The sequence below is a fragment of the Babylonia areolata genome, chromosome 9 (genome assembly GCF_041734735.1).
Source record: "Babylonia areolata isolate BAREFJ2019XMU chromosome 9, ASM4173473v1, whole genome shotgun sequence".
NCBI classification, from domain to species: Eukaryota; Metazoa; Mollusca; class Gastropoda; order Neogastropoda; family Buccinidae; genus Babylonia; species Babylonia areolata.
In genome coordinates, this window is record NC_134884.1 from 10,332,253 (window position 1) to 10,358,591 (window position 26,339).

Genomic DNA, 26,339 nt, shown 5'->3' on the forward strand with positions numbered 1-26,339 from the left:
AATTCTATATCTCAGAAATTTCTTATGAAGAACCACATCTGCCATAAAAAAAAAATCAAAAAAGAAAAGTAGCAAATACCTTACCATCGCATAAACCCAGCATGCTGATCAGCCTTGAGCAGCTTGGCTCCGAGACTGAAATCCCCCCCCCCCCTCCCCCCCACCCCACCCACCCACCCACACCCATCATCACCACTATTTTTCTGCGGAATTACTTCCATGCCACATGCCACTCATCCCGAGTCCCCCATACACGGTCACACCCGAGTTCATCTGTCGCAGTCCCAGCGTCGGCGGTCCACAGGAAACCATCGATGTTAGGTCGGCCGCACACCACACAATCTATTCCTAACTGGCGGATTCCTTTCTTTGACCAAACGCTTACTTGATTCAGTGATGGAGATCCACTCAAACCTTGGCGAACTTTTGAGAGCACAAACATTAATTGATATGACTAATATCTGAGGCTGATATGGCTGGTAGCTGTGTGGGCATGCAAGGTGTACCAATGCAGATAAAGTGTCCCTGTAAAGGCAAAATGCATTTTAGTCGTGCTCTTTATCAACACAAATCAGCTAAAAGAAGAAAAAAATCGCGATGAGCTCATCTCAGCCACTTCCTACTTCCCCAACCCCAAACCCCTGTGTTCTATTCGTTTTATTCATATGAGAATGAAACTATTTCATGATTTAATGAATGATTATTGATATCCACCTCATCACGGGCGGGGTTAGGTGGGAGAGGCATTCACCTATCCAGTTACCTTGTGTTCTGTCTTTGTGTTCGTCTTGCGAGAAAAATACTATTCACCTCAAAGGCTACAGACGCACAGCACAAGACTTCTTTCAGGCGCCAGAAACAACGCTTTCCTGTTATAAAGTCTTTATCGAATATTACCATCTCTGCTCCGTTCACTTGGCGCATGCAGCCTTGCACAATTACTTGATGATATCCGAAGTGGAGCTGCTGGTTTAGCTCACTTTCTGCACGGCTGACTGTTCTTGCTCGTTGAGGTCACTGACGTAACGTGCAGTGAGAAAGACAGAGAGAGAGAGGGGAGAGAGAGAGAGAGAGAGAGAGAGAGAGAGAGTGGGGGGGAAAGGGGGGTGGGAGGGTTTTTCGGAGTAGGCACACACAGGGAGAATCAGAGAAAGAGAGCAAGGAAGCTTCTTCCATTTCTTCTGGCTGCCTCTGATTCCATCCAAACGGATCAGCTCCGTTTATGACTTGGCCATTCTGGTCTCCTCTTGTGAAGTGCGTTCTCTCTCTCTCACTCTTTCTCAAGGACAGATTGGAAGAATGGGCCATGCCTAAAATCTTAATCCTTGAATAAAAAACGTTTTGAGTTCTGAGTTCTCTCTCTCTCTCTTATGATTCAAGAGTACAACACTTACCACTGAGCTGAAATTTTAAGTTTCCTAGTCAATTTAGATTGTCGCTACTTACGGCATCTACACACAAACAGTCACAAATCTCTCAGTTTATGTGTACAGATCGTTTAAGCTTCGATCCATTCTTACGTCTGAAACTGATGTACTACGCTTGTGCTGTTTCTGATGTCACATTATTACATTACTGAGTGCAGTTAAGTATGCATGTGTTATCTGTATTGTGTATTACTTAACTGAGTGTATGTCACCGGATAAAGTATGACATTTGTCTTTTGTTTTCTTCTTCTCAAACGTGTATTTTCTGACACTCTTTCATAAGGGACAATGGCCTATAAATGAATAAACCATTCATACATGATCCATTCCCCCCCCCCCCTCCCCCTATCTCTCTCTCTCAAACAAACAAACAAACAAAACGCATTTAGGCTATTCAGTATAAGCCATCACCCCATTTGATGGGGTGTAAACAAAACTAAACAAGATTTTATACTTTACTGTTATACAGTGTTCACATACAAACATCGTACAAAACACAACTGTATTGCTTGAAGGAACAAGGAATGAACAAGAGGCAAAGCCTTCGTGGCTCACGTGTGATTTTTGCCAACAACAGCAACAAAACGGAACAAGCTGGGCATGGATGGGAGGAGATGTAGGGAGGGGGGGGGGGGTGCTAGGGGAGAGACGGGTGAACAGTAATTACATTTATCGAACCCAAAGTTGTGAGCTGGAAACGGCACAATTCTGTCTCAAGCAGCCCACGGCGATCGACGATAAATATAGATCTGTCACCGTTTCAAACATTCCTTGTCTTCATCATGAATTTCCGATTTAAAGATTACAGAATACTTTATTATCTCAACAAGAGAAATTTATTTGTGGTGTAGAACAGATAAACTATACACGAAAACCACAGTCATTCAACGTGTATACATAAAAAACATAAAATGCTCAGGTGTCAACCTAAGGCAAACCATCCATACAATCGACAATCACAGTAAGAAAAAGAAGAAAAAGAAGAATTAGCATATTATCACTCCGTATAAAAGAGAAAAAACAGAATCAATAAAGCATTTATAAAATCCTTGATGTTCTTTTGAACTGACTCTGATGTTTCTGAGTTTCTGCAGACAATATATGCGAGACTGACACCTTTTTCGATAGATTATTACAAAATCACATTTTCAGAAGTAATGTGCACGTTAATCACTCCAAACAGTTCTAGTACTTTAAAAAAAAAAATTTAATCGGATGAGTTATCCCACTCATAGAGAGAGACAGAGACAGAGTTATTTTTAAGACGGTGTTTCAAATAGGGTAAAATAAAGTAAGTGCATTTGAACAAAATTGAATTCTAAAGCTCGTCCTCCCATATTTAGTTTGATGGAAAAGCAAACAAAGAAAAATGTATCAAGAATGTGATGTGATTTAGAAAATACATTTTTAAACACGGAAAAAGAAAACAACAAAAAACGATGATTTATCTTCTCCCGCAAAAGAAAAAAAAAAGAAAGAAGGGGGGAATAAACAAAAGAAAAGAAAAAGAAAAATGAGCAAGCACCCATTTTACAGATTAAATATCTACAAGATGCAGAAGCGGAGGCTTGTTTTTTGTTGTTTTCTCTCTCTCACCCCTCTCCTTTTCTTTTTTCTTTTCTTTTTCAAATATTTTTTAGATGAAGTTTGGTATATTGATGGAAAGTGTTCAAGATCAATTCAGTGGTCGGAGTGCCTTTTGGCACCTCCTTTCTATCCACCTTTGTCGCCATCTTCCAATTCAACGCTTTCGGCAAATACACGGTGCACTCAGGGCTTTCCCTTCGCCCACACACGCAGATAGCTTTAACTGTATTAAATTTGATGACATGGAACTTAAAAAACAAAAACAAATCAACAACAAAACCCAAAAGCGAAAAAAAAAAAAAAAAAAAAAAAATCAAAAAACCCAATCAATCATTTAAGAAAATGGAGCAAACTTTTCAAGAAAAGTAAATCATCTTTTCTTATTACCGTTCGACTGCTGCCTTTGATGGAAAGGAAAGGAAAACCTCTTTCGTTCATCCGTCTGTCCCACCTTCCCTTCCTCTCTCTGTCATGCGCGCGCGCGCGTGTGTGTGTGTGTGTGTGTGTGTGTGTGTGTGTGTGTGTGTGTGTGTGTGCATGCGTGCGTGCGTATGTATGTAGGTGCGTGCGTGTGTATGTGAAATCGCGTGTGTGTGTGTGGGCGTGGGGAGTGCTTGCTTGTGACTGACTACTGAAAACCTCGTCAAAGAATATCAAAAAGAACAGGTACAAGGCCATCACACCATCGATCACCTCAAAGAAATACAAGCAGAGAGAGGGAGCGGCCGTAAGTCTAACATGAAAGGTAGAGCACGATGCTTTGCAAATCAAACAAATATCGGCATCATTTCCAAACCAACATTGCGCAAATTTCTTCAAAACGGAACAGAGTCTCTGTGGGCTTTTCCAAATACAATAGACTGAACAACACACTAGACGCCACGTTCTTGGCATCAGAGATCTTTTCCCATCCCTCTCGCGGCCAATCAGTGGCAGCCTCTGTGCGTGTGCGTATGTTTGTGTGCATGTGTGGGTCTGTATTTTTGAGTGCGTTTGTGCATGCGCGAGAGTGTAAGTGTACACAAGTGTCAGGAGAGTTCTGTGCACGTGTGTGTGTGTGTGTGTGTGTGTGTGTGTGTGTGTGTGTGTGTGTGCCGTGGAAGCTGCGATACATAGACTAGAAATGAGTGTGTGGAGGAGGGGGGTAGTGGAGGTACAGGGTAATGTGTGTGTGTGTGTGTGTGTGTGTGTGTGTGTGTTGGAGCTCATTTACGTTTATATGTATTTAACTGTGCTTTCATATCTGTGAAACTGCATGTTTGGTGCATATATGTTATGCATGTGTGGGTGTATGTGTGAATGTGTGTCTTCATGTTTTACATTTATTTGCTTATCTATCATCATTGTTATCTTATTTATTTGTTTATTTATTTATGTATTTTATTATTATTATTATTATTACTACTACTACTACCTTTTTTATATTATAATTATTATTTATTTATTTATGTATTATTTTTATTCACCTTTTTTTTTCTCTCAAGGCCTGACTAAGCGCGTTGGGTTACGCTGCTGGTTAGGCATCTGCTTGACAGATGTGGTGTAGCGTATATGGATTTGTCCGAACGCAGTGACGCCTCCTTGAGCTACTGAAACTGAAACTGAATCTTTCGTGACATCCCAATTCGATGCATCTGCAGCCAGTCAGTGTACGTGTTGCTGATGGTTCCCTGGTCGATGACATCAACACACACAACAGGTGGTGCACCGTTTACATGCCTACAAACAAATGGTATCGACTCCGTCAAACATCTGCCTCCAGCCCGCCCACGGGGTCCCGGCATGCTAGGTATCCATTTTCTGTATTCCTGACATAACCAGCACAATAAAGGGTCCACCACGCCCAACAGTTGGCTGTGGACTGATCGGTGAACGGGCTTTCTCCCAGTGTTCACTGACCCTTTACCTGGCAATAGTAATGTATTGTCTTGTGTTGTATTACACTGCAATGCAGTGCACTGTACTGTGTTGTATTGTATTCTATTGTATTGCATTTCCAAGCTTCACAACTACACACTTCCCTCAAACATTCCAACTCTTGCTTGCAGTTTGAAAAATTGTATTGAAGTGTGGCTGAGTGGAAGAGAACAAGTTGAAGATGAATGAGGATAAAGCTGATCTCACTGCAATTAACACCACATCAAAGAAAATTGGGTCACTCCCTCCCCTATGTCCATCTCTGGCTGTGACACATATATCCTTCTCCCAGTCAATCAGAAACCTTGGCTTCAACTTAGATGAAACACCCTCCGTGGATTCACATGTCAAACACTCGAGCCGAACTCTGTTCTGTCAGTTTCGTAGATTAGGCAAAATTCGCTCTTTCCTTTCCACTGCTGCTGCCAACAAATTTGCTGTTTCCTTCATACTATCTAGAATTGACTCCTGCAACTATCTCTTGGCTGGTCTCCCCGAAAACAAAATAAATAAATCAGCGCGTTCAGAATCATGCAGTCCGACTCGTATTCCGTAAATACAGGCACGAGAATGCAACATCACTCCTCAAAACACTTCACTGGTTTCTTGTGAAGGTAAGGATCCAATATGAAATTGCTTGTCTCTGCTTTTGGGATCTCTATCACAACAATATGCCACCACATCTATCTGAACTTCTCCACCTATATCATCCTTCGAGGATGCTACGCTCTCTTGACACCTTACAGGTCATCGGAAAATATATGGAATAAAATAAAATAAACAATTATCGGTCTTTGTCACCTCTGTCTGGAATTCTCTACCTCTGTCCCAGAGAAAAACAATGCTTTTCAACTTCTAAGAAGGCGCATCTTTTTTTTAATTCCACCTCTCCTAATACATGCAACAGTGCGATTTTGTGCGTGCGTGCGTGCGTGCGTGCGTGCGTGTGTGTGTGTGTGTGTGTGTGTGTGTGTGTGTGTTGTTGAGCTGTTGTGTGAAAGGAAGGGAGGAAAAGTGAGAGTTATTTACTAAATTATTGTGATTTGAGGTGTGCATTATTTGGGTATTGTAATGGATGTGATTAGTTTTAAGTACTATGATAACAATGATATCAACAACCCCCCCCCCTCCTGTGTGTGTGTGCAGTGCGTGCGTGTGTGCGCGTGTATATGTCTGTGTACCAGCCTGCTGACTGAGATATAACAAAGGGCCCACAAAACGACGCTCTTCAAAACCGATCCTTCCCAGACATTTGGAACCGCCCCGTAGTGCCAGAATAAAAAATTCATGTGAAGCTTTCTGCAAGCCTTCGTACACTTGTCATCCCCGTGGTTCTGTGTCTGTCCCGCAGGGGCTGGGAGCCGACAGACAATCAGCCAGTTCTGCAGCCACCCAGTCCCCCGTGCTGCCATCATCCACCCGCTCTTCTGACCGCCTCCACTTCATGCGTCCATCCGCACAATCTGCACACTGGTCAACGTGATGACAGCCGTGACGGTCATTCAGTCCTGCTAGCAGATGCCATGATATCATATCATATCATGACTAGTCTAGGTCTGCAGTAGACAAACCAAGACCCCAGTCCTGAACAACTAGACCATAAAGGCATCAGCCAATAGGTCGTTGAACCCATCCCTTTCGGAAGCAGACAAGCGTGACACGTCCAGTTAACTTGGTGTGACTGCAAGCCAGCTAGATTTCCAACAGCCAGCGCCTGACGCAAAGCAAGCCACGCTGTCAACAGCTGTGACGCCAGACATCTGGCAGTGTTAGCTGTGGACGCAAGCCAGCCAGTCCGTTGTTAACAGAGGACGCAAATCAGCCAGTCCGTTCTTGACAAGAGGACGCAAATCAGCCAGTCTGTTGTTGACAAGACGCAAGCCAGACTGCTGGAGAATATGTGACGGTAGATAGACTCAAACCAAACACTGTAGATGAATGTTTTGTTGACAGGGTGACGCAAGTCAGACTTGTTGACGCATGTCTGTGGACAGTTCGACGCAAGGCAGACAACTCTTGAAACGGTACGCCAGTCAGTTACACTACTGCGATGTCAACACGCTAGACTGCAAGACGGTGGACGCCAGTCGATCAGTCTGCTGACAGCGGAGGCAGACAAACATCTCTGAAACCGAAACGCTAGAGCGCTGAAACGGATATCAGCCTGCCAGAATGTTGACAGTGGGTGCCACCATCCAGCCAACCTGTTGACCGCTGTGGCGTCGCCCACTCACCCAGCCAGTTGACAAGCTGACATCAACCAGACAAGCTAGCACGTGCACAGCGAACCTTCCTGACCACGTTTGACACACATTAACTCAGTAAAGTGTCGTCAGTTATAAGCTGAATGTTTGTTACTTGCAATAACATTGCACTGCTATCAATATCTGATGGAAGTGTTTGAAAGTGTTTTCACATTGACCTTGAAATAAAGTGAAAAAAACAACAAAAAACAAAACACACACACACACACACACACACACACACATGCTGACCATGGATGCCTGTCTGAACAACTCCCTCCTCACCAGCAACATGAGTGAGGAGGAGGACGAGGGGGTGTTAGATGGTGAGGGTGAAGACGTCTACATGAGGGAGCTTGCACAGCAGGTGAAGTACTATGTGCTGAAACGCTTCATCCCCGTCATCAGCGCTCTGGGCGTGCTGGGCAACTTCCTGTCCCTGCTGGTGCTCACCAAGGAGAAGCTGCACAAGGTGCTGAGCAAGATGGAGATCTCCGCCAACATCGGCCTCATCGCGCTGGCCGTCTCCGACATCTGCCTGTGCCTGATGGTGCTGTTGGTCACCACCCTGCCCCTGCAGGACGTCTACCGGCCCGGGCAGCTGCTCATCTACTTCCACCTCATGTCCAGCGGCCTCATCACCATGTTCATCATCACCTCCACCTGGCTCATCGTCGTCATGGCCGCCGAGCGCTACGTGGCCGTCTGCCACCCGCTCAAAGCCCGCAACCTGATTCTGCTGTGGAGGTCCCGCGCCTACGTCATCCTGCTGTTCGTGCTGTGCCCTCTCTGCACCGTGCCCATCTTCCTGGAGAGCTACATCCAGGAGGTGGCCTGCGTCGACGGCACCGTCCTCTACCGCGTGGACACCGTGTCTAGGGAGAGCATGGTGCTGAGGAGGTTCGTCTGGGCCATGGCCTTCGACTTCATCCCCTGCGCGGCGCTCATCTTCTTCAACACCTGCCTCATCTGGAAGATCCACAAGGCCAAGCAGCTCCGCGACAAGATGGCGCCCCTCCAGTCCCGCTCCCAGTCCTCCTCCCACAACAGCGTGCAGAAGTTCCGCTGGGACGGCAGCAACACCACCGCCAAAAACAGCTCCTCTCGCCGCAGTGGCCAAGAGACTAGTGAGGTCGGGGGCGACAAGAGGCTGCAGAAGCTCCGAGGCAGCAAAGCCCAGCAGCAGCAGCAGCAGAGGGAGACCATCGTGATGGAGCGGGTGGAGCTGTCCGAGTCCTCCGTGTCGCAGCAGCCCTGCTACAACGGGGGCGTGGGGGACCGGCGCGGGGAGAAGCAGCTGCTGTGTCAGCAGGGCAAGAACGGCATGGTGAAGACCTCCTCCCGCCGGGCCACTAACACACACCGCAAGGACAGGTCAGTGTGTGTGTAAGCGTGCGTGCGTGCGTGCGTGCGTGCGTGTGTGTGTGTGTGTGTGTGTGTGTGTGTGTGTGTGTGTGTGTGTGTGTGTGTGCTTCACACATACCTTTCCTTTTCAAAAATAACTTTTAATGGCCGAGAACAGGAAAACCTGTCTCGGTCCTTGAAAGCATCTTCCTTTCTTGGAGGAAAGTATTTGCTTGAAAATAATAAGAAACTTCGCCAACACCTTGTAACCACGCAATGTTGAAGCCTGTTTATACATACAATTTCTCTTACCAAGACTGTTTTCTATTTCTGTCTAATCCAAGCAACATCTGTTAAGCTAAGGAGGTCATTCTATTTTGATCCAACCGTAGTGGTCTAAAGCAGTATAACTTTTTAATTTTTAATGATAGCGGGTATCTCTCAAGATCAAAGCAAGCCATTTTGTTTGATGTTCTGACAAGTACTCCCAAGAACCATTCTGGACCAATTTTTTATATAAGCGTACGCCCCAAATAACAATATTCATTTACTACGTCTACTTCTTTTACCTGCCTAAAAAATACACTTATCTAAACACCGTTATTCTCGTTTTCTGAACATTAGCCTTCAAATGACAGCATGATTGAAGAATAGTTAATTGATTCTGAAGCCAATGGGAAATATTAATAAGAAAACAATATCGTGAATATACATATGCATGTGTGTGTGTGTGTGTGTGTGTGTGTGTGTGTGTGTGTGTGTGTGTGTGTGTGTATTTCCATGACACAGACATAATGAGCAGAATAAAGTCAGACTCGTGGCACATCCCTGTCGCACACAAATTAGACACAAGGTGTGCAAGAGAGAACTCAGAACTGTTAATGAGGGTCGTCGACCTGTACATATCTGGTTGTGCAACCTAACCTTGAGCACAATGAATAATTAGTAAGGAAATACTGGTGAGTATGATAGTATAAGTAAAATAAACTAATTAGTTATGGATCATTTAGAAATGTGTCTTTCATTTAAGACTGGGAGCTAGAGACGAACAGACAGAGACAGTCACAGACAGAGAGAGAGAGAGAGGGTGGAGATAACGTAAGGACGCTATAACCTCGCCATCTGATTCTCTCTCCAAGTGCAACAACTGTACTCCAAGCCAATTCCAAATATCGCCAAAAAGAGGCCGCTCAGGAATACCCCTAGACATGCCTGGGGATTCGGCATAAATACGGTATGATGAGCCGAACTCGCGTTCCGGAATTTCGTAATTGACTTTGTTCTTTTGGGTACTGTGTAAGGAATGATACTATTACTATCCCGTCGTTGGTCGTCATAACTCATGCGCATGCTGATACGAGACAAAAACAGCTCTTCTCGGAGATCGTTTTAAATGGATGCCAAGAGATCATGATCATTTCAGTAGTCGCATCATTTTCAATACAATGAACATTTTCTCATCCGAAGCTGTCTCGAACAATCGCATTCAGTCGCGAATCAATAAATCATAACTAAAGCCCGTTCTAACATTGGAAAAACATCGGTAAAGATTTTACCTAACTTACAGATGAATGACTTTCGGTAGTTTAATGTACAAATATTCTGCCTTCGCAAACAAAGAATCAAAATATTCAACATATGCACGACAGACATTGTAACTAACTTATTATGATAAACACACTAACAAAACAGAACTGTTGCTTTACTGATGTCAAATTTGGTTTCCATACCACATCCAGTAAAGAATGAGCGGACAACAATACTTCATTTCGCTTGTTTGTTGTTGTTGTTTTGTTTGTTTTTGGGTTTGTTTGTTTTTTTGTTGTTTTTTTGTGTTTTTTTGGTTTGTTTGTTTTGTTTTTGTTTTGTTTGTTTGTTTGTTGTTGTTGCTTTTTTTGTTGTTTTTTTGGTTGCATTTTTGTTTCTGTTTGTTTTGTTGTTTTTTTCCAATAAGCAAATTATAAAGTATGAATACGAGAAATAATGTGCAAATTTTGAATGGCCTGCTGTTTGTATATACAGATAGAAAAACGTTGTTTGGCATGCGCAGAAGTGAAACTTAAGGCAAGTTATGTTGGTGAAAGAAGTATGTGCGTTGAGGTGTGTACAAATGGTAACATTTTGGGGTGAAATGGATGTTTCTTTTATAAAATGAATATTTCTAGTGATTTTGGTGTTGTTTTTGTTGTTGTTATTTCATGTCGTGTTTTGATCATATCGTCCCCCCTCCCCTTCCCAACTGTGTATTTCACAAAAATACTGTGTTCGTATGCTGCTTGTTTTTATGTTTTTTTCCCTATCGTTCCCGCTTCCCTTCCCATGTAAGTATTTACGTTAAACTTCCGTGTGTTACCTAACTGGAAAATTAAAAACAACAACAACAACAATACTTTACTTTATTTCCAAGTCAGCTGCAGCTGTGCGGGACGGGGGGTGGGGGGGATGGAGAGGGACTCGCACCAGTATTTGGGCACCACTCTCTCTCCCTCTGCCTCACACCATTTGCTATGTCTGTCGCTTTCTCCAGTTGAGAACCTCTCTCTCTCTCTCTCTCTCTCTCTGTGCATATATCACCTAGCAATGTCATCTGCGATCTGTTCCCTGATGACAGTTCCCTTCATTGTTGTGACACCGACATTGATCTTGTAGAATCATCTCTACAACAGGGAATAAATGACATTTCAGACTGGTGTTATCAAAACCACATGGAACTTAACCCACACAAAACAAAAAGTATGGTATTGACATCCAGACAAAAACACCAACGTAAACCTCTCATTTTAAAATTCGAGGTAAACAAGAACTCAATTGAACAAGTTTGTGAGCACCGCGTTCTAGGGGTAATTATTGATTAAAAAAAAAAAAACTGAACTGGCAAGCTCATATCAACCATGTATGCAATCAATTAGCCCACAATTTGTTCTTACTCAATAAACTTAGACATTACGTCGATACTCAAACCAGAAAATTATTCTTCGGGGCACACTGTCTCTCTCATGTCAATTATGCATCTACAGTCTGGAGCAATGCCAGTCATAACAAGCTAAAAAAAAAAAGTTAACTCATTGCATAGACGAGCAGCTAAACTTATTTTACCAGACCACTCCCTATCAACAGATGAAAAATTAACAAAACTGGAAATATTACCACTATACAAGCAATTCGACTACAATAAAATGGTCCTCATGTTCAAAGTACACAAAAACATGTCACCAACATACCTCAGTGACCTTGTTCAACGGGTATCAGAGCGTTACGATTCAGATAATTATATTCTGCCTCGTGTGCGCATCGATTTGTACAAATCTAGCTTTGCATTTTTTTTGGACCATCTGCTTGGAACTTTCTTCCTTCGTCCATTAAGACGTGTGATTCATTACGTTCCTTCAGATCAAACATACGAGAACTTCTGCTCCACAAACAATAGGCCCACAAAGCTAGCTTGCTGTTTTTTTTGGGGGGGGTTTTTTTGGTGTGTTTTTTAATAACCAGCTAAAAAAAAAAAAGACAAAAATCATGCTTTTTCCGTGAAGTTTGTATTTACACCTATATGCAGTGAATTTATTTTATTTCTACCTTTGTGCTTTAATGTTTTTACTTGTTCGCCTGTAAACTGGATGTTATTACCTGTAACATCTGCATCAGCAAATTAATCACTTTGTATATGTGCAATGGTAAAGTTGTGCTTCTCTGTTTTCTTTATGTCCGCTATATCAGTATATGTTTCTAACTTCGGTCATGTCTCTGTATGTGCATAAGTATATATATATATATATATATATATATATATATATATATATATGTGTGTGTGTGTGTGTGTGTGTGTGTGTGTGTGTGTTGGGTGGAGAGAGTGTGTGCATGTGTATGGATATGAATGTATGAATGCGTTCGTTTTATTACTTTTTACGATGTTGATGATGATGGTGGTGATCATTCTTCGTTGTAGTAGCAGTGGATGTAGCAGTGTTAACAAAATTATTATTTTTGTGTCGTTATCGTTAGTGTTGTTATTGTTGTCACAAGGACAGATTGGAAGACTGGGCGATGCCTAAAATCTTTATCCTTGAGTAATAAAGTTTTTGAATCTCTCTCTCTCTCTCTCTCTCATCTGCAAATCTTTTTCTCCCCCCCCCCCCTCTCTCTCTTTCTCTCTTTCATAAGCGCCCCTGCCTCCCCACACGTTTATCTCAAGCAAGTTTCTTTTTTTTCCCCATAAGATTACAAGAATATTGTTTGTTTGTTGCGCTTTGTTTTCTTCTTTTTTTTCTTTGTTGTTCTTGTTGTCGTGTTTGTCCATATTGTTCCCCCTCCCCTTCCCATGTATGTATTTCATGAGAATACTAAATTTGTATGTTGCAATTTTATTTTTATTTTTGCGCTTTTCGTCCATATTGTTCCCCCTCCCCTTCCCATGTATGTATTTCATGAGAATACTAAGTTTGTATGTTGCAATTTTATTTTTATTTTTGCGCTTTTCGTCCATATTGTCCCCCCTCCCCTTCCCATGTATGTATTTCATGAGAATACTAAGTTTGTATGTTGCAATTTTATTTTTATTTTTGCGCTTTTCGTCCATATTGTTCCCCCTCCCCTTCCCATGTATGTATTTCATGAGAATACTAAGTTTGTATGTTGCAATTTTATTTTTATTTTTGCGCTTTTCGTCCATATTGTTCCTCCTCCCCTTCCCATGTATGTATTTCATGAGAATACTAAGTTTGTATGTTGCAATTTTATTTTTATTTTTGCGCTTTTCGTCCATATTGTTCCCCCTCCCCTTCCCATGTATGTATTTACGTTAAATTTATATCTTACCAAACTGGAAAATAAAATCTGAAATTTTATTCTTGAATAAATAAATAAAATTTAAGTTTCAATTTCTAAACATCTTTTCCGCAAACGTCTACCCCTCTCCCCAACTACAGAAAGAAAGAGAAAATTGGGCTTCTTAGTAAAGAAACGTTTTCTCAGGAGAGTGTTTTGCAAACCTTTGTTTCTGAATTAAAATCCAGATTGTTTGATATGTTTAAGCAAAATTGGCATTCAGACATAGAAAGTGAAGATAACTACAGCTCGTTCCATCCATTTTAAAATATATTCAACGCTGAAAAAAAGTCATTGCAAACAAATAGCATCTAACAATGTTTGTACATAAAAATTGCGGCTATAACTTCAATTTAATGCCAACGAAAATGGCTCATTCCAGGTACTCGATATATTCTCCATGCTCTTCATGTAATCCACAGTTGATAATGAAATGTGATTTGTTTCTTAACTGGATTGCAAATCTTACGAGGAACTGAGAAAAAGACGTGCGATTTAACATGATAATAATAATAATAATAATAATAACAACAAAAACAACAACAACAACAACAAGAATAATAATAATAATAATGATGATAATGATAATAATAATAATAACAACAACAACAACAAGAATAATAATAATAATGATGATAATAATAATAATAACGACAACAACAACAAACAACAACCACAAAAACAACAATAATGGCAAAATACTGGGAAAAGAAAAGATATCCTCAGCATGTTATCAGAAGATCACAAGCTGATAAATTTGATGGCAAAATTCATTTCAGAGAGAGAGAGAGAGAGAGAGAAGAAGAAGAAGAAGGAGAAGAAGAAGAAGATTTTGATTTTTTAAAAATAAGAAGAAGAAGAAATGATGAGCACTGGTTTTCACAAGACAAAGCGATTTCTATAAAATAGAATAAAAAATATAGAAAAAATAAATATAAGAAATTAAAATATTCTCAGTGCTCAGAGTAGTTTATTTCGGGTTCAAATTAAGACAAGTAGAAAAACATCTCCAATCGTTTAGCTATGAAACTGATTTTGGAATTCCATGCTTTTCAGCCTGTTCTTCATGGCTGTTCCAATTGTTCCGGTTTCCAATTAAAGTTTCTTAAAAACGTGCGCGCGCCCACACACACACACACACACACACACACACACACACAAAGCGAACGGCACTGACGGCACATGTGTATCATAAACAACAAACCATAGCAGCAGCTGCAGCGGAAAAATACAGCAACAAAAAACGCACATACATACACACACGTACACACTGGCGCGTGACGGCGACTTTGTATCTCGAACATCAAACCGTAGCAACTGCAGCACACAAAAAATATATCTGTGTGTGTGTGTGTGTCTCACACACATACACACACACACACACACACAGGGAGAGAGAGAGAGAGAGAGAGAGAGAGAGAGAAACTGACACTCAGAGAGGAAGTCAAAGTAGGAGAGTGGGAGCAAGCGAGTATCTGGTGGCACGTGCGGTATCATTAGAAGCCATTAGCCGAGCCATTGTTTCGCGTTTCGCGGTCATTGCCATCCACTGGTGGCCACTGTATCAGTTCGCCTGTATATTGTCCTGACTTGCTCCGACCTGCAGTTGATGAATTTCCCATGGCTCGCAAGGAGGAAGACCTACGCCACACAGCGATTTCTCATCCATTGCACATACTGCATCACTCTGTCTCCGACATCTTCTACCAGCTTTCTCGACCAAACACTGTAGGTGCCTGTATTCGTCAGGCCTGGTTAAAATCACGATGTGTCAAACACCACTGAGCTAAAATTGGTTACGACTTTGAGCTCAGAGGCCAAATACTGGTTCGGCAAAGACCGGTACAACAACCTATCAGTACACTAGTTGGTTTCTACCCCGGGATCTAACCCAGGGGCAATGTACACTAGTCTAGAATTACCCCAGGGGTAAACTTCAACAAGTCAAAACTGACCCCCATCTCCCACCAAGTAGGTATGACCCCCCCCGCACCTTTCTCTAAAGGGATATGGGGTTCACTCTATGCACGCTTGAAATGACCCTCCGGGGGTAAGTTTGGCCCAGTGTAAATCAATATAAGCTATCAAAGCAGAACTTACACGCGTTGGCTGCAGAAGGAGGGGGGTCAGTAAAGGCAGCCTACGACCCCATTCGTTTTTCAATCACGACAATGGCTTGGATAAACCCGTAGAAACGGAGTCTCAAAACTAGGGGTTGGGGGAGGGCTTTCGATCTTGACAAACCACAGATTAGCCCGTGGGTTATTCAAGGAGACTCCAGAATAAACTCGGGGTACAACCTAGCAAGTGTGAAGGGTAAGGGGGTGGGGGGCTTCGGGGGGTAGTTTGAGACTGTCACCCCGGGAGCAGCTGACGGGATCGGTAACGGTGCAGTGCCGGCAGACAGTCAAAACGACTCACAGACGGACAGACAGCCAACATAAACGTTGACTCTATTCGCTGCCCCATCTCAAAGTCCAACGTCTCGTTCTGGTGCTGTCAGTGACAAGTCTGATCGACCACCTTACCCCACCCACTTTCCCGGAACCGTTATCCCCGTTGGCCGCAGTACCTACTGTGGGTGTCGTCGTTAAACTCTCTTAAACCCGATCATAACAAACTGATAGACTGTCCGTCGTTGTAGATAGACAGATAGATAGACAGATATATATTACTACGTATTACCTCTGATGCAGCAGTATGCCTAAGTCATTGTAATCTTTTTTCTTCTTTTTCGTCATCTTCTACTTCAGCTCTGTGAAAGTCATTGGGGCGCTGCTGAACTGTTCACCAGATTCCTCCAGGTCTGTCAGTTGTGTGTCTCTGTAAATGGTTTTCCTGTCCATTCTGCGCTGTTGTCAATCTATCTTCTTTTTTTAAGTCAGGTCCTATGCTACTGGTAACAATGTAACCCAATACTACCTACCGCATGTGGGGAGTTAACCCAACAAAAAAGTCAGATCTGGAGAGGGATGGGTTCTACCACATTTGCTTGTCCAAGACATGCCGCAGCATATATCTAATCAGAGACGGTTAATGACGAAAATTTCAGAAGTATCAGCTTTCCATCTCTTCTATGTAGCCTCATACTTGTTTAAGAATATTTTCATTGGCAGAATCCCATGATTACAGGTGCGGCGTAACTTACAAGTGGTTCGACGGGGAAAAAAATACGGCAATGCTTGTTTAATAAATGCTTTATCTGGATAGCTAAAACGTCTTCGACAAAATTTTCTAAATCATCATGCTGTGACCATGGCTGATTATTATCTATAATACGACCACGAACTGTGTGATGACTGACTTCCTCGCTCATTACGCCATGGATGGACAATAGCAAACGGCTTTGGCATTTTTGTCTCGTGGTAATGTATTTAAGGCCAGACATGACAGCTATTTTATAAACAGTTTTATTCTAAATTCTGAATATTATTATGGGTGGATATTGTTAGGTATCACTCAGGATTCACAAACATGTTTAAAAAAAAAAAAAAAAAAAAAAAAAAAAATTCTTCATGCACCGGTTGCCATGGAAACGACTCGAAATGGCTGACAAACAAAAAAAGTCAAAGCTCTACAACCACAAAACTATTATAGGTACTTCAGTTTTTCTTTTCGTTTTTGATTTATCATTACCTTAACTCACTTTCTACGTTGGGACAGCATTGTATCTAAAATGTTGAATTTTTCAAGAGAGGGGAAGAGAGAGACAGAGAGATAGATATACATACATATATATACAGATAGATATATATATATATATAGAGAGAGAGAGAGAGAGAGAGAGAGAGAGAGCGTGCGTGCGTGCGTGTGTGCGTGTTAATTTTTCGTGAAATAAATAGCTGAAGGCCACTGGTGTACCGCAATAGACACCAGAGTCGCCTGTCATTTCTGCTCGCTCTCTCTTTCTTTTTTTTCCAGTTAATGTCAACCACTGGGTTCTATCAACTTATCTATCATCATTTAGTCCCATCGCTTTCATTTGACCGTGTGTCATTAATCTGACAGTGCCAATGGTAGTTAACCATGCACTTACTTTATGTTTCAAGTCAGACTGAATTTCTAAAGTCATCTGCAGTGGGTAACGAAACTAAAGCCAATAACAGAAAACGTGTTATCAACTGCTGAAGGGTAACTAACAGGACATATAATATCTCCGGTGTGAAATTTCACAGTGGGAGACCCTCCCGCCTTCCCACCTCTCCTCTCTAAGGTGGACTGTTGCAGCTTTCCCCAACGTGATGAAACCTTTTCAGAGAAACGTGTTCATGATTTGAGTACTAGTAAACAGTATCTTCGGCGACAGTTTCATCCGTGGATATAACAAGAATCAAGATTCGATTTCCTTCTGCCCCTTTCGGGGAATGGAGGATTACAAACGTGCGAACAAAAGAACATACTGAATTCGACAACTAATAAAATGAACTGTGTCGATAACACTCATGAGTCGAATAAAATGTGTAACAAATACATGCTAAGAATGGAGTGATGGCCTAGAGGTAACGCGTCCGCCTAGGAAACGAGAGAATCTGAACGCACTGGTTCGAATCACAGCAGCAGTCGCCACCATTATCTCTCCCTCCACTAGACCTTGAGTGGTGGTCTGGACGCTAGTCATTCGGATGAGACGATAAGCCGAGGTCCCTTGTGCAGCATGCATTTAGCGCACATAATAGAACCCAAGGCAACAAAAGGGTTGTCTCTGGCAAAATTCTGTAGAAAAATCCACTTCGATAGGAAAACAAATAATATCGCAGGCAGAAAAAACAACCAAAAAAAACAACCAAAAACAAAAAAACGGGTGGCGCTGTCAGTGTAGCGACGCGTTCTCCCTGGGGAGAGCAGCCCGAATTTCACACAGAGAAATCTGTTGTGACAAAAAGAGTAATACAATACAATACAAACAATAGTGTGATTCTATTACCGCACCCATTCTAAAAATGCATTCACATATTCAAACACACATTTTGAATTTAATATATAAAAAAAATGCCTCCAAACATTACAGAAAGAGTCTCTGTCACACACACACACACACACTCACACACACTCACACAACATACACACACACGCACGCGCGCGCGCGCGCGCGCACGCGCGCTTTGACGATAGATGGTCGGACACGGGCCTGCAACACTAACCCAGTCAAGTGGCCTGGTAACTCAATTCCGTGCGAAAGATTTAATTCGCCCACCCTTTGGCTGTCCTGTCTCATGTTGCGATTCCCTAGGAGGTTTCGTTCCCCACGAAATGACACTGCCACGTTTCCCCGTCGGCACACACACCCCACACAGACGAAGTCCAGGCTGGAAACTCTAGACCTGAGGTTTTAATTTTCTGTAAATGAACACCGCCAGGGCGAAGGAGGGAGAGAGAGGGAACTCGATCTTGAACACGAAAGTAAAAGGATAAGCTACCTGCTTCTTTTCCACAACAACAACATAATAATAGTAATAATAATAGCAACCATCATCATCATCACCATCAACTGTACAAAAGAAAAAGAAAAAAAAAGAAGTAATAAATAAAACAAAGTAGAAAGAAAAAAAATGAAGGAGGAGGAAAGGGAAGGGAAAATGCAACAACAATAACGAAAAGAAAGGAAAAATGAAAGAAAAAGAAAGCCCTCAACTTGATGAAATCATCACTTTAGAAGGTTCAGAAACAAATCAAGTGATCATAGAATTATATATATATATATATATATATATATATATATATATATATATATAGAGAGAGAGAGAGAGAGAGAGAGAGAGAGAGAGAGAGAGACTGTCGTGAATCCCTTGGGAAAACTCTCTATATTGATGATTAAAACCGTGATTTTCGGTAACACAGAGCTATGAGACCCAAACCATGTTGTAAAAAGCTATGGGATCTGAAGCCTTTAACTTTTCACTGTTAACGTATAAGGCTATGAGACCTAGCAATTCTAACCTTTAGCAGTTGTCATAAATGGTGCCATTGGACCCAAAACAACTAACTGAAAACGGTAATGGAACCTAAATCATACCAATTTATCGCTGTCATAAAAACCTATGGGACCTAAAACGTTTCTTTTTACCTTTGATCGTTGTCGTAAACGGTTTTGGGACCTAAAACCTGTTATCGTTGTTGCAGAAAACTATGCGATCTTTAACCATTTATCGTATTGACTTAAAACATTTAACTTTTTATCGTTGTCTCAAAAGGCTATTGGATCGTTAACCTTTACCCTGTTATCACTGGTGCCTCAAAAACTGTTAACCTGTGTCATTGTCGCAGAAGGTTACGAGACTTTTAACTTTTAACCTTTTACCAAAGGGGTCTAAAACCTTTAAACCTTTGTCGTTGTCGTGAAAGCACATAGGACCTGTAACATTTAACCTTTTATCGTTGGACCCTCAAATCTTTAGCCTGTTGTCAATGTCGTAAAAGGACCTTTACCTGTTTTATCGTTGGACCCTCAAACCTTTAACCTGTTGTCTATGATGTAAACGACCTTTGCCTGTTACCTGTCACCTATCCCTTGATGTCGTTGAGGCACCAGTGAAGACAGCGCCACTTCTCTCCATCACGTTGTTTGGATCCCCCAGCGCTCTGTGGGGTTTCTAACCCTCAGCCTTGTCCCAATTCTCTCCCCCACCTGTCTGTGTCCTCCATCGCTCTGTGGGGTTTCTAACCCTCAGCCTTGTCCCAATTCTCTCCCCCACCTGTCTGTGTCCTCCATCGCTCTGTGGGGTTTCTAACCCTCAGCCTTGTCCCAATTCTCTCCCCCACCTGTCTGTGTCCTCCATCGCTCTGTGGGGTTTCTAACCCTCAGCCTTGTCCCGCTGTGACAGGTCGCTGAGCAGCAAGCGGCGCAGCTCGGACAACGCCCTGCACAGCGTGACGGCCACACTGGTGGCGGTCGTCCTCACCTTCCTCCTCCTCGTCTCGCCCTGGGAGCTGCTCAAGTTCGCCATGCAGTACTCCTCCACGCCCATGGACCGCTACAAGATGGACATCGCCGTCTACCTGACTAACCTCCTGCAGGTGCTCAACTTCTCCTTCAACTTCGTCCTCTACTGCCTCGTCAACAAGTCCTTCCGTCGCACGCTGCGCTCCATCATCTGCCCGCAGTTCCTCAGCCAGTGCAAGTGAAGGGGTTGGTTGAGTGCGGGGAGGGGGATGGGGGGGGGGGGGGGGGGGGGGGGCTTGGGGAGGAAGTGGGATAGGGAGCGGGCATGGCAAGTTTATTTCAAGTGCCCCATGGGGGCGTTGAACCGTTACATACACGCTCAGATTTGATTCACCTTACAAACAAAAAGAGGGGCCTCGCGGAAACTGTTCTCTTCCCGTGCTCTCCCTCTTCACTTCTGTGAGTGATTTTGAAACGTTTACTCTTCCCGTGTCTATCTTCACTTTCACTTTCACTGTGAAGAACTCTCGGACTTTGTTCCCCCCCTGAACAGCATAATAATGCAGGAAGACAGCAAAGTGGAGGTGAACAACTCTTTGAGGAACTTTCGGACTTTTATTTTATCTATCTATTTATTTATTTATTTATTTATTCATTTATCTATTTCAAATCTGAACATGATATATTTGTATTTGTAGTTCTTTTTATCACAACAGATTTCTGTGTGAAATTCGGGCTGCTCTCCCCAGGGAGAGCGCGTCGCTACACTACAGCGCCACCCATTTTTTTGTATTTTTTCCTGCGTGCAGTTTTTTTTTTGTTTTTTCCTATCGAAGTGGATTTTTCTACAGAATTTTGCCAGGAACAACCCTTTTGCTGCCGTGGGTTCTTTTACGTGCGCTAAGTGCATGCTGCACACGGGACCTCGGTTTATCGTCTCATCCGAATGACTAGCGTCCAGACCACCACTCAAGGTCTAATGGAGGGGGAGAAAATATCGGCGGCTGAGCTGTGATTCGAACCAGCGCGCTCAGATTCTCTCGCTTCCTAGGCGGACGCGTTACCTCTAGGCCATCACTCCACTTGATAGGAGGAAGAAAGCAAGTTGATGAGAAAAACTGTGTGAGGAACTGTCGGACTTTTATTTGTTTATGTATTTCAGGTGTTTATTTATATGACTGCTTATTTATTCAATGGTTTATTAATTTTGATTTTGATTCCTAAACTGAACAAGATGACAGTGGAAAAAGGGCAACAGGAGAACAATAACCCCTTTTAGTTATTCATAAAAAATGAAAGTGGTTTTGGTTTCTTTTACCGATTAGCGCACCTACCACGGTCGAACTGGAACAACATGTCCTCACTGACAATGTTCTTCGTCAACTGTGAAGGGGTTGGTTGAGTGCGGGGAGGGGGGATGGGGGGTGGCTTGGGGAGGAAGTGGGAGGGGGAGCGGGCATGTCGCGTTGCTTCTGTGTCAAGACTGGTTGTTTGCGTGTGTCTGATGGAACAGTGCATCTGTGCGGCGCCCCAATGAATCTTCAGAGTTGAGGAGAAAACGGAGAGGGAGAAGAAAAATAAACTGGCGCCCTGTCTGTCGCTAGACCTCTCCCTGCTCAAGAGATCTCCACTGGCTGTCCCCGAGTTATTGACAGACAGGTATCTGACGACAAACAGTTGTCCCGATTCGTCTCACCGAATTTGAGGTGCGCCCATTCCCAGTTCGCCTATGTACTCAGTTGCTCTGTGTGTGTGTGTGTGTGTCTGTGTCCGCGTATGTGTATGTGTATTTGAGAGAGAGAGGGAGAGAGAGGGAGGGAGAGATGTGGAGGGCTGAACTGGCTAGATGGGAACAGCGGGCAGACGAAGTATCACAGTGAAACTCTCGAGAGGCCATGGCGGGTAGCGGCAGGATCAATGTGCAGACGAAACGGGAATAGACGAAACGGGCTTGCCCCCTAATGACCATGTAGACCGCAAGCAAATCAAAATGAAAAACACGTCATCGACTTGCAATACATACCAACTATACAGTGGTCTTTTTTTTTTTTTCTCCTCAGATAAGACACAAGAACTCAACATGAAACCAATGCTAGCTTCGCGCATCCTAAAACCTCACAAAATGAAAAAATATAAAAGGTTCAGAAAAGAAACCATGAAACTTTTCTTTTTTCAATCGGTTTACACAAGCCAATAGACTGGTAGGCATTTTCTGATGCAGCATGAAACAAAACAACGAAAATAAAGCAAAGCATGAATTTTATTCTAATCAGTATTGCAGTAAAATTGGAAATTCTGCACCATTTATTTGAACCACATATTCTTCTTCTCAGCAGGAAACATCACAGTCCTCTCAATTTGTTTCCTCAAAGAATTTCAATAAGTATTGGTGATATTTCTACAAAACACGTAATCCCATATACATAAAGCAACACAGCAGTCAGTCATTATCATTACCTTCATCATCATCATATTATTATTATCATTATTATCATCGAGAAAACCTTTTTTTATTGTTATTATCATTATAATTTTATTGTTATCGTCATCATATTGTCATTATTATTATTGATTATTAATATCACCAACGCCACAACCACTACTACTATTACTTCTAGAGCGAAAAATGGCGGGCAAAATCTGATGGCGGACGGTATGCGCACGCTCATCATATTCTTCCTTGGCATGGACTGGGTTCTGATGAACGAATCACGTCAAGCACTGGAGTGGGCTGAGCTAAATCGGTATAAAAAAAAAGTGGGTGGCTCGTCGCTACAACTACTACTACTATCACTGGGTATCGCCTAGCCGACCGCACACGGCTGAAAACACAGTCTATGAAAAGAAGGAAGTGTGATAAAGAAAAGTTAATGAGATGCAAGCACAGTCATATTTATGGACACAACGCTGGGAGATGTCTCTGACGTTAATCATTCCGTCAATTTATCGCCAGATGATTACAAAATATGGACACTAACATTGATTACACATAGGTTGTTTGTTTTTATTTTTTTAATGTATAAAACATGATACAAACAAACAACAACAACAACAAAAAACCGCAACGGGCATATCACGTGTCCTGGGCGAAAACAAAGTGTGTGTGTGTGTGTGTGTGTGTGTGTGTGCAAAAAAACAAACATTTTTTTTCCAAGAATTTCTATGGAAAAAACGGAGAACGAAGCAGCAAGGCAGGTTGCAAAAACATAAGAGACGAGAGAAAGAAAGTGGAAACGCTCGAAAGGGAGCGACAGAAAGCGGCAATGACCAGCACATATTTCCCAGAAGATGGTGATACAATATCTCTAACTGAAAGGCCCTTCGGCATCCCCACGGGAGTAGTCAGTCACACACCCGCAACCCCCGCCCCCACCCACACAGATTCACACACGCACGCACGCACACACACACGCATGCACGCGCGCGCGCGCACACACACACACACATTCACAGAGAGAGGGAGAGTGACGGGAAGGGGCGGCGGAGAGAGGGGTTCGAGTGAAGGGAGGGTCGATATGAAGATTCATTCTGGTCATGTTTTCATCTAGTCTTTCTTTCTTTGTTTTTCTTTCTTTTTGGGGGGGTCAGGGCTATAACACACACGCGCGCGCGCGCGCGCGTTTTTTAAAACAAGGCAATCCGGAAATCCTGTAAGTCATCCCCTTCATCCCTATTCCTCTAACACGTGCATCCATTAGGGTGCTGTGTGCCTAAGCGCGCGCGCGAGCCTGTGTGCTTACGTGCGCATATGTGTGGGTATGTGTGTGCATGTGTGTGTGTGCATATATGTTTGTGTGCGCGCGCACGCGCGTAGGTGCGTGTACCACCTCCCTTAACAATTCATTTCAACAACAGACAGCATTAATAAATATCCATGCTCCCAATGAACCATGCCAACGAAAAAATACGCAGGTGTTTTGTTTTTTTTCTGACATATCCAAGCAGACGTTTTCAGAGGACACGGCGTGTTGGTGAGTGTGGTGGACAAATTAACCCCCCTCCCCCCACTGCTGGGGAAGCAACACTTTTTGATTGACGAGACTTTGGGCGTTTGCATACATGTACAAGATTCCGGTGAAGTTTCGCACAGGTTTCTGTTTCGTTTTCTTCGTTTGTGTTTCCGAATGTTTTCTCCTTTTTCTGTTTTTTTGTTGTTGTTGTTTTTTCTTCTCCTATTTTTTCTCTGTGTGTGTGTGTGTGTGTTGTTTGTTGCACTGTCGATACCAAAAAGTACTCTGTGTGTAGTGTTAACTACTAGAATGCGCAGCCTGTATTCTCCGGATACAATCCTTTCCCCTTTCATGTAATTACTGCCGCTGTTTATCTGCTGATTTTGAGAACTGTATATCCTTGTCATGTGGTTGGGGGTTTTTTTGTTTGCTTTTTTTTGTTTGTTTGTTCTGTTTTTGGGGGTGGGGGTGGGTTGTTTGTGTTTGTTTTTGTTTGGTTGTTGGTTTGTTGTTTTTCTTTGTTTTTTTGTTTGTTTATTTGTTTTGTGTGTGTGTGTGTGTGTGTGTGTGTGTGTGTGTGTGTGTTTGTTTGTTTTTTTTTTGTTTTTTTTTGAGGGGGTGTTGTTTCGTTGTTTGTTTCACCGTGACTCTGGCCAAGCCAGCAGTCAACAGGAACTCAGTGAGAAAGGCCACATGTACAGTTGTCCTGACCCGTTGTACAACCTATTCGTACCATCTTGGTTCTTACCCCCCGGAGTCAAATCTGGCGATTCCCAAATTACCCCTTGGGTCCAAGTGGACTAGCCACGGGATTTAAACTTCAGTTTGTCCGAACTAACCCCCTCCCCAACTGGTATGATGTGGGAATCATTCTTGGCCAGCTTGATATGACACAGGGATAAATTTAGCCCATGTAGAATCAACAAAGGCTATTCAAGCAGAAATCGCACACGTTTTCTTTCGTTAATTTGTAACAGAGAGAAGGAAGGCGGGACCTGAGGAGTTCAGTAAAGCCTAGCCCATAACAACACCCACCCCATCTCCACACACACATAAACACCCTCTCCCGTGTCTTTGTCAACAGCTTGATTAAACCCTTGACGAGCCGCTTAAGACACCGGAAGGTTATCCCAGGCCAGCCCAGAATAGCCCCGGTGAAAAATCCAGGCAAGGAGGTACACCAGCAGATAGCAATAACCCACACCACGGAAACAGGTCCTGGAGGCGTGCAGTCAACTGATGAAGCTGGCGGGCATTCAGCCCCGAAATAGCTCTACAGCGGTTGGCTGGGCGACAAACAACATGATTTGATAAGATTTCATTGGACCGATGGCCCATCTGATCACACAACTTGGATCGACAGAAGAAGAGTGAAGGAAGGAAGAGAAGTGAATGAAATTAACAAAACAGAAAAGCAAACAAAACGCGTTGTCAAAAAACAAAAACGGGAGAAATGCGATGTTGAAAATAATAATACTATTTTTTTTAAATGAACTTTACTTTTCATTACTCCTTTTCCGGAAGATTCGATGGGTAAGGGTTTATGCGAAGGTCTACAAATCAATCTCTCTCTCTCTCTCTCTCTACTCACACACACACACACACACACACACATATATATATATATATATATATATAATGTGTGTGTTAAGCACGAACACTTATACTCGGATGCACAAGAATGTAGATTTAACATCAAAGATGAGTTTGGTTTGCTGATCCAGTAAAACTTCAAAAAGTCATGCAGACAAGCCAAGGGAGATTTTCGTGCTGCATGTGAACTGCGTAACATTACGAACATCAGTTTAATTAGTTTTCAATTTATTAGTGGAAACGTCTAGAATTGTCAGTTAGTAGCCTCTAACCCCCTCCCATAAAATATCTTTAAAATAAAAGTCTGTACCGGTTCCATGCAACGGCCATTGCTCTTGTCTGCTTCTCCCGGCCAAGTCTTCGTTGTGGCAGGGGTAGTTCACTGACGTGTGACAGCCACGCCAGAAAAGGAACCAAATCATCCATCAACGGGTAGAATTGCACAACTGGGAAGAGTTGACAATCAGGGAAAGTCTTAAGGCTGGGTGGGGGAGTTAATGGATGGGGAAACACGCACACACACTCGCTCACACATCAACACATTCAAGTATGCAATTACAAACGCGCAAGTACA

The 26,339-nt window shown here is 42.8% G+C and overlaps 2 protein-coding genes across 3 annotated transcripts in view; one reads left to right on the plus strand and one right to left on the minus strand.

The window, feature by feature from the left end:
* The window catches only part of LOC143286047 (ATP-dependent DNA helicase Q4-like), a 188,703-nt gene that overhangs the window by 126,823 nt on the left and 35,541 nt on the right, over nucleotides 1–26,339 (minus strand). The window lies entirely within an intron of this gene.
* LOC143286048 (uncharacterized) lies at nucleotides 6,838–20,471 on the plus strand. The gene is made up of 2 exons (XM_076593584.1): nucleotides 6,838–8,548; nucleotides 20,164–20,471. The coding sequence occupies exons 1-2, from the start codon at nucleotides 7,419–7,421 to the stop codon at nucleotides 20,462–20,464; spliced, it is 1,431 nt and encodes a 476-aa protein (XP_076449699.1). The 5' UTR covers nucleotides 6,838–7,418; the 3' UTR covers nucleotides 20,465–20,471.

Coding starts and splice junctions, on each gene's coding strand:
- LOC143286048 (XM_076593584.1), top strand. CDS start 7,419: ATGCTGACCATGGATGCCTGTCTGAACAACTCCCTCCTCACCAGCAAC. Junction 8,549..20,163: donor AACACACACCGCAAGGACAG/GTCAGTGTGTGT, acceptor CCGCTGTGACAG/GTCGCTGAGCAGCAAGCGGC.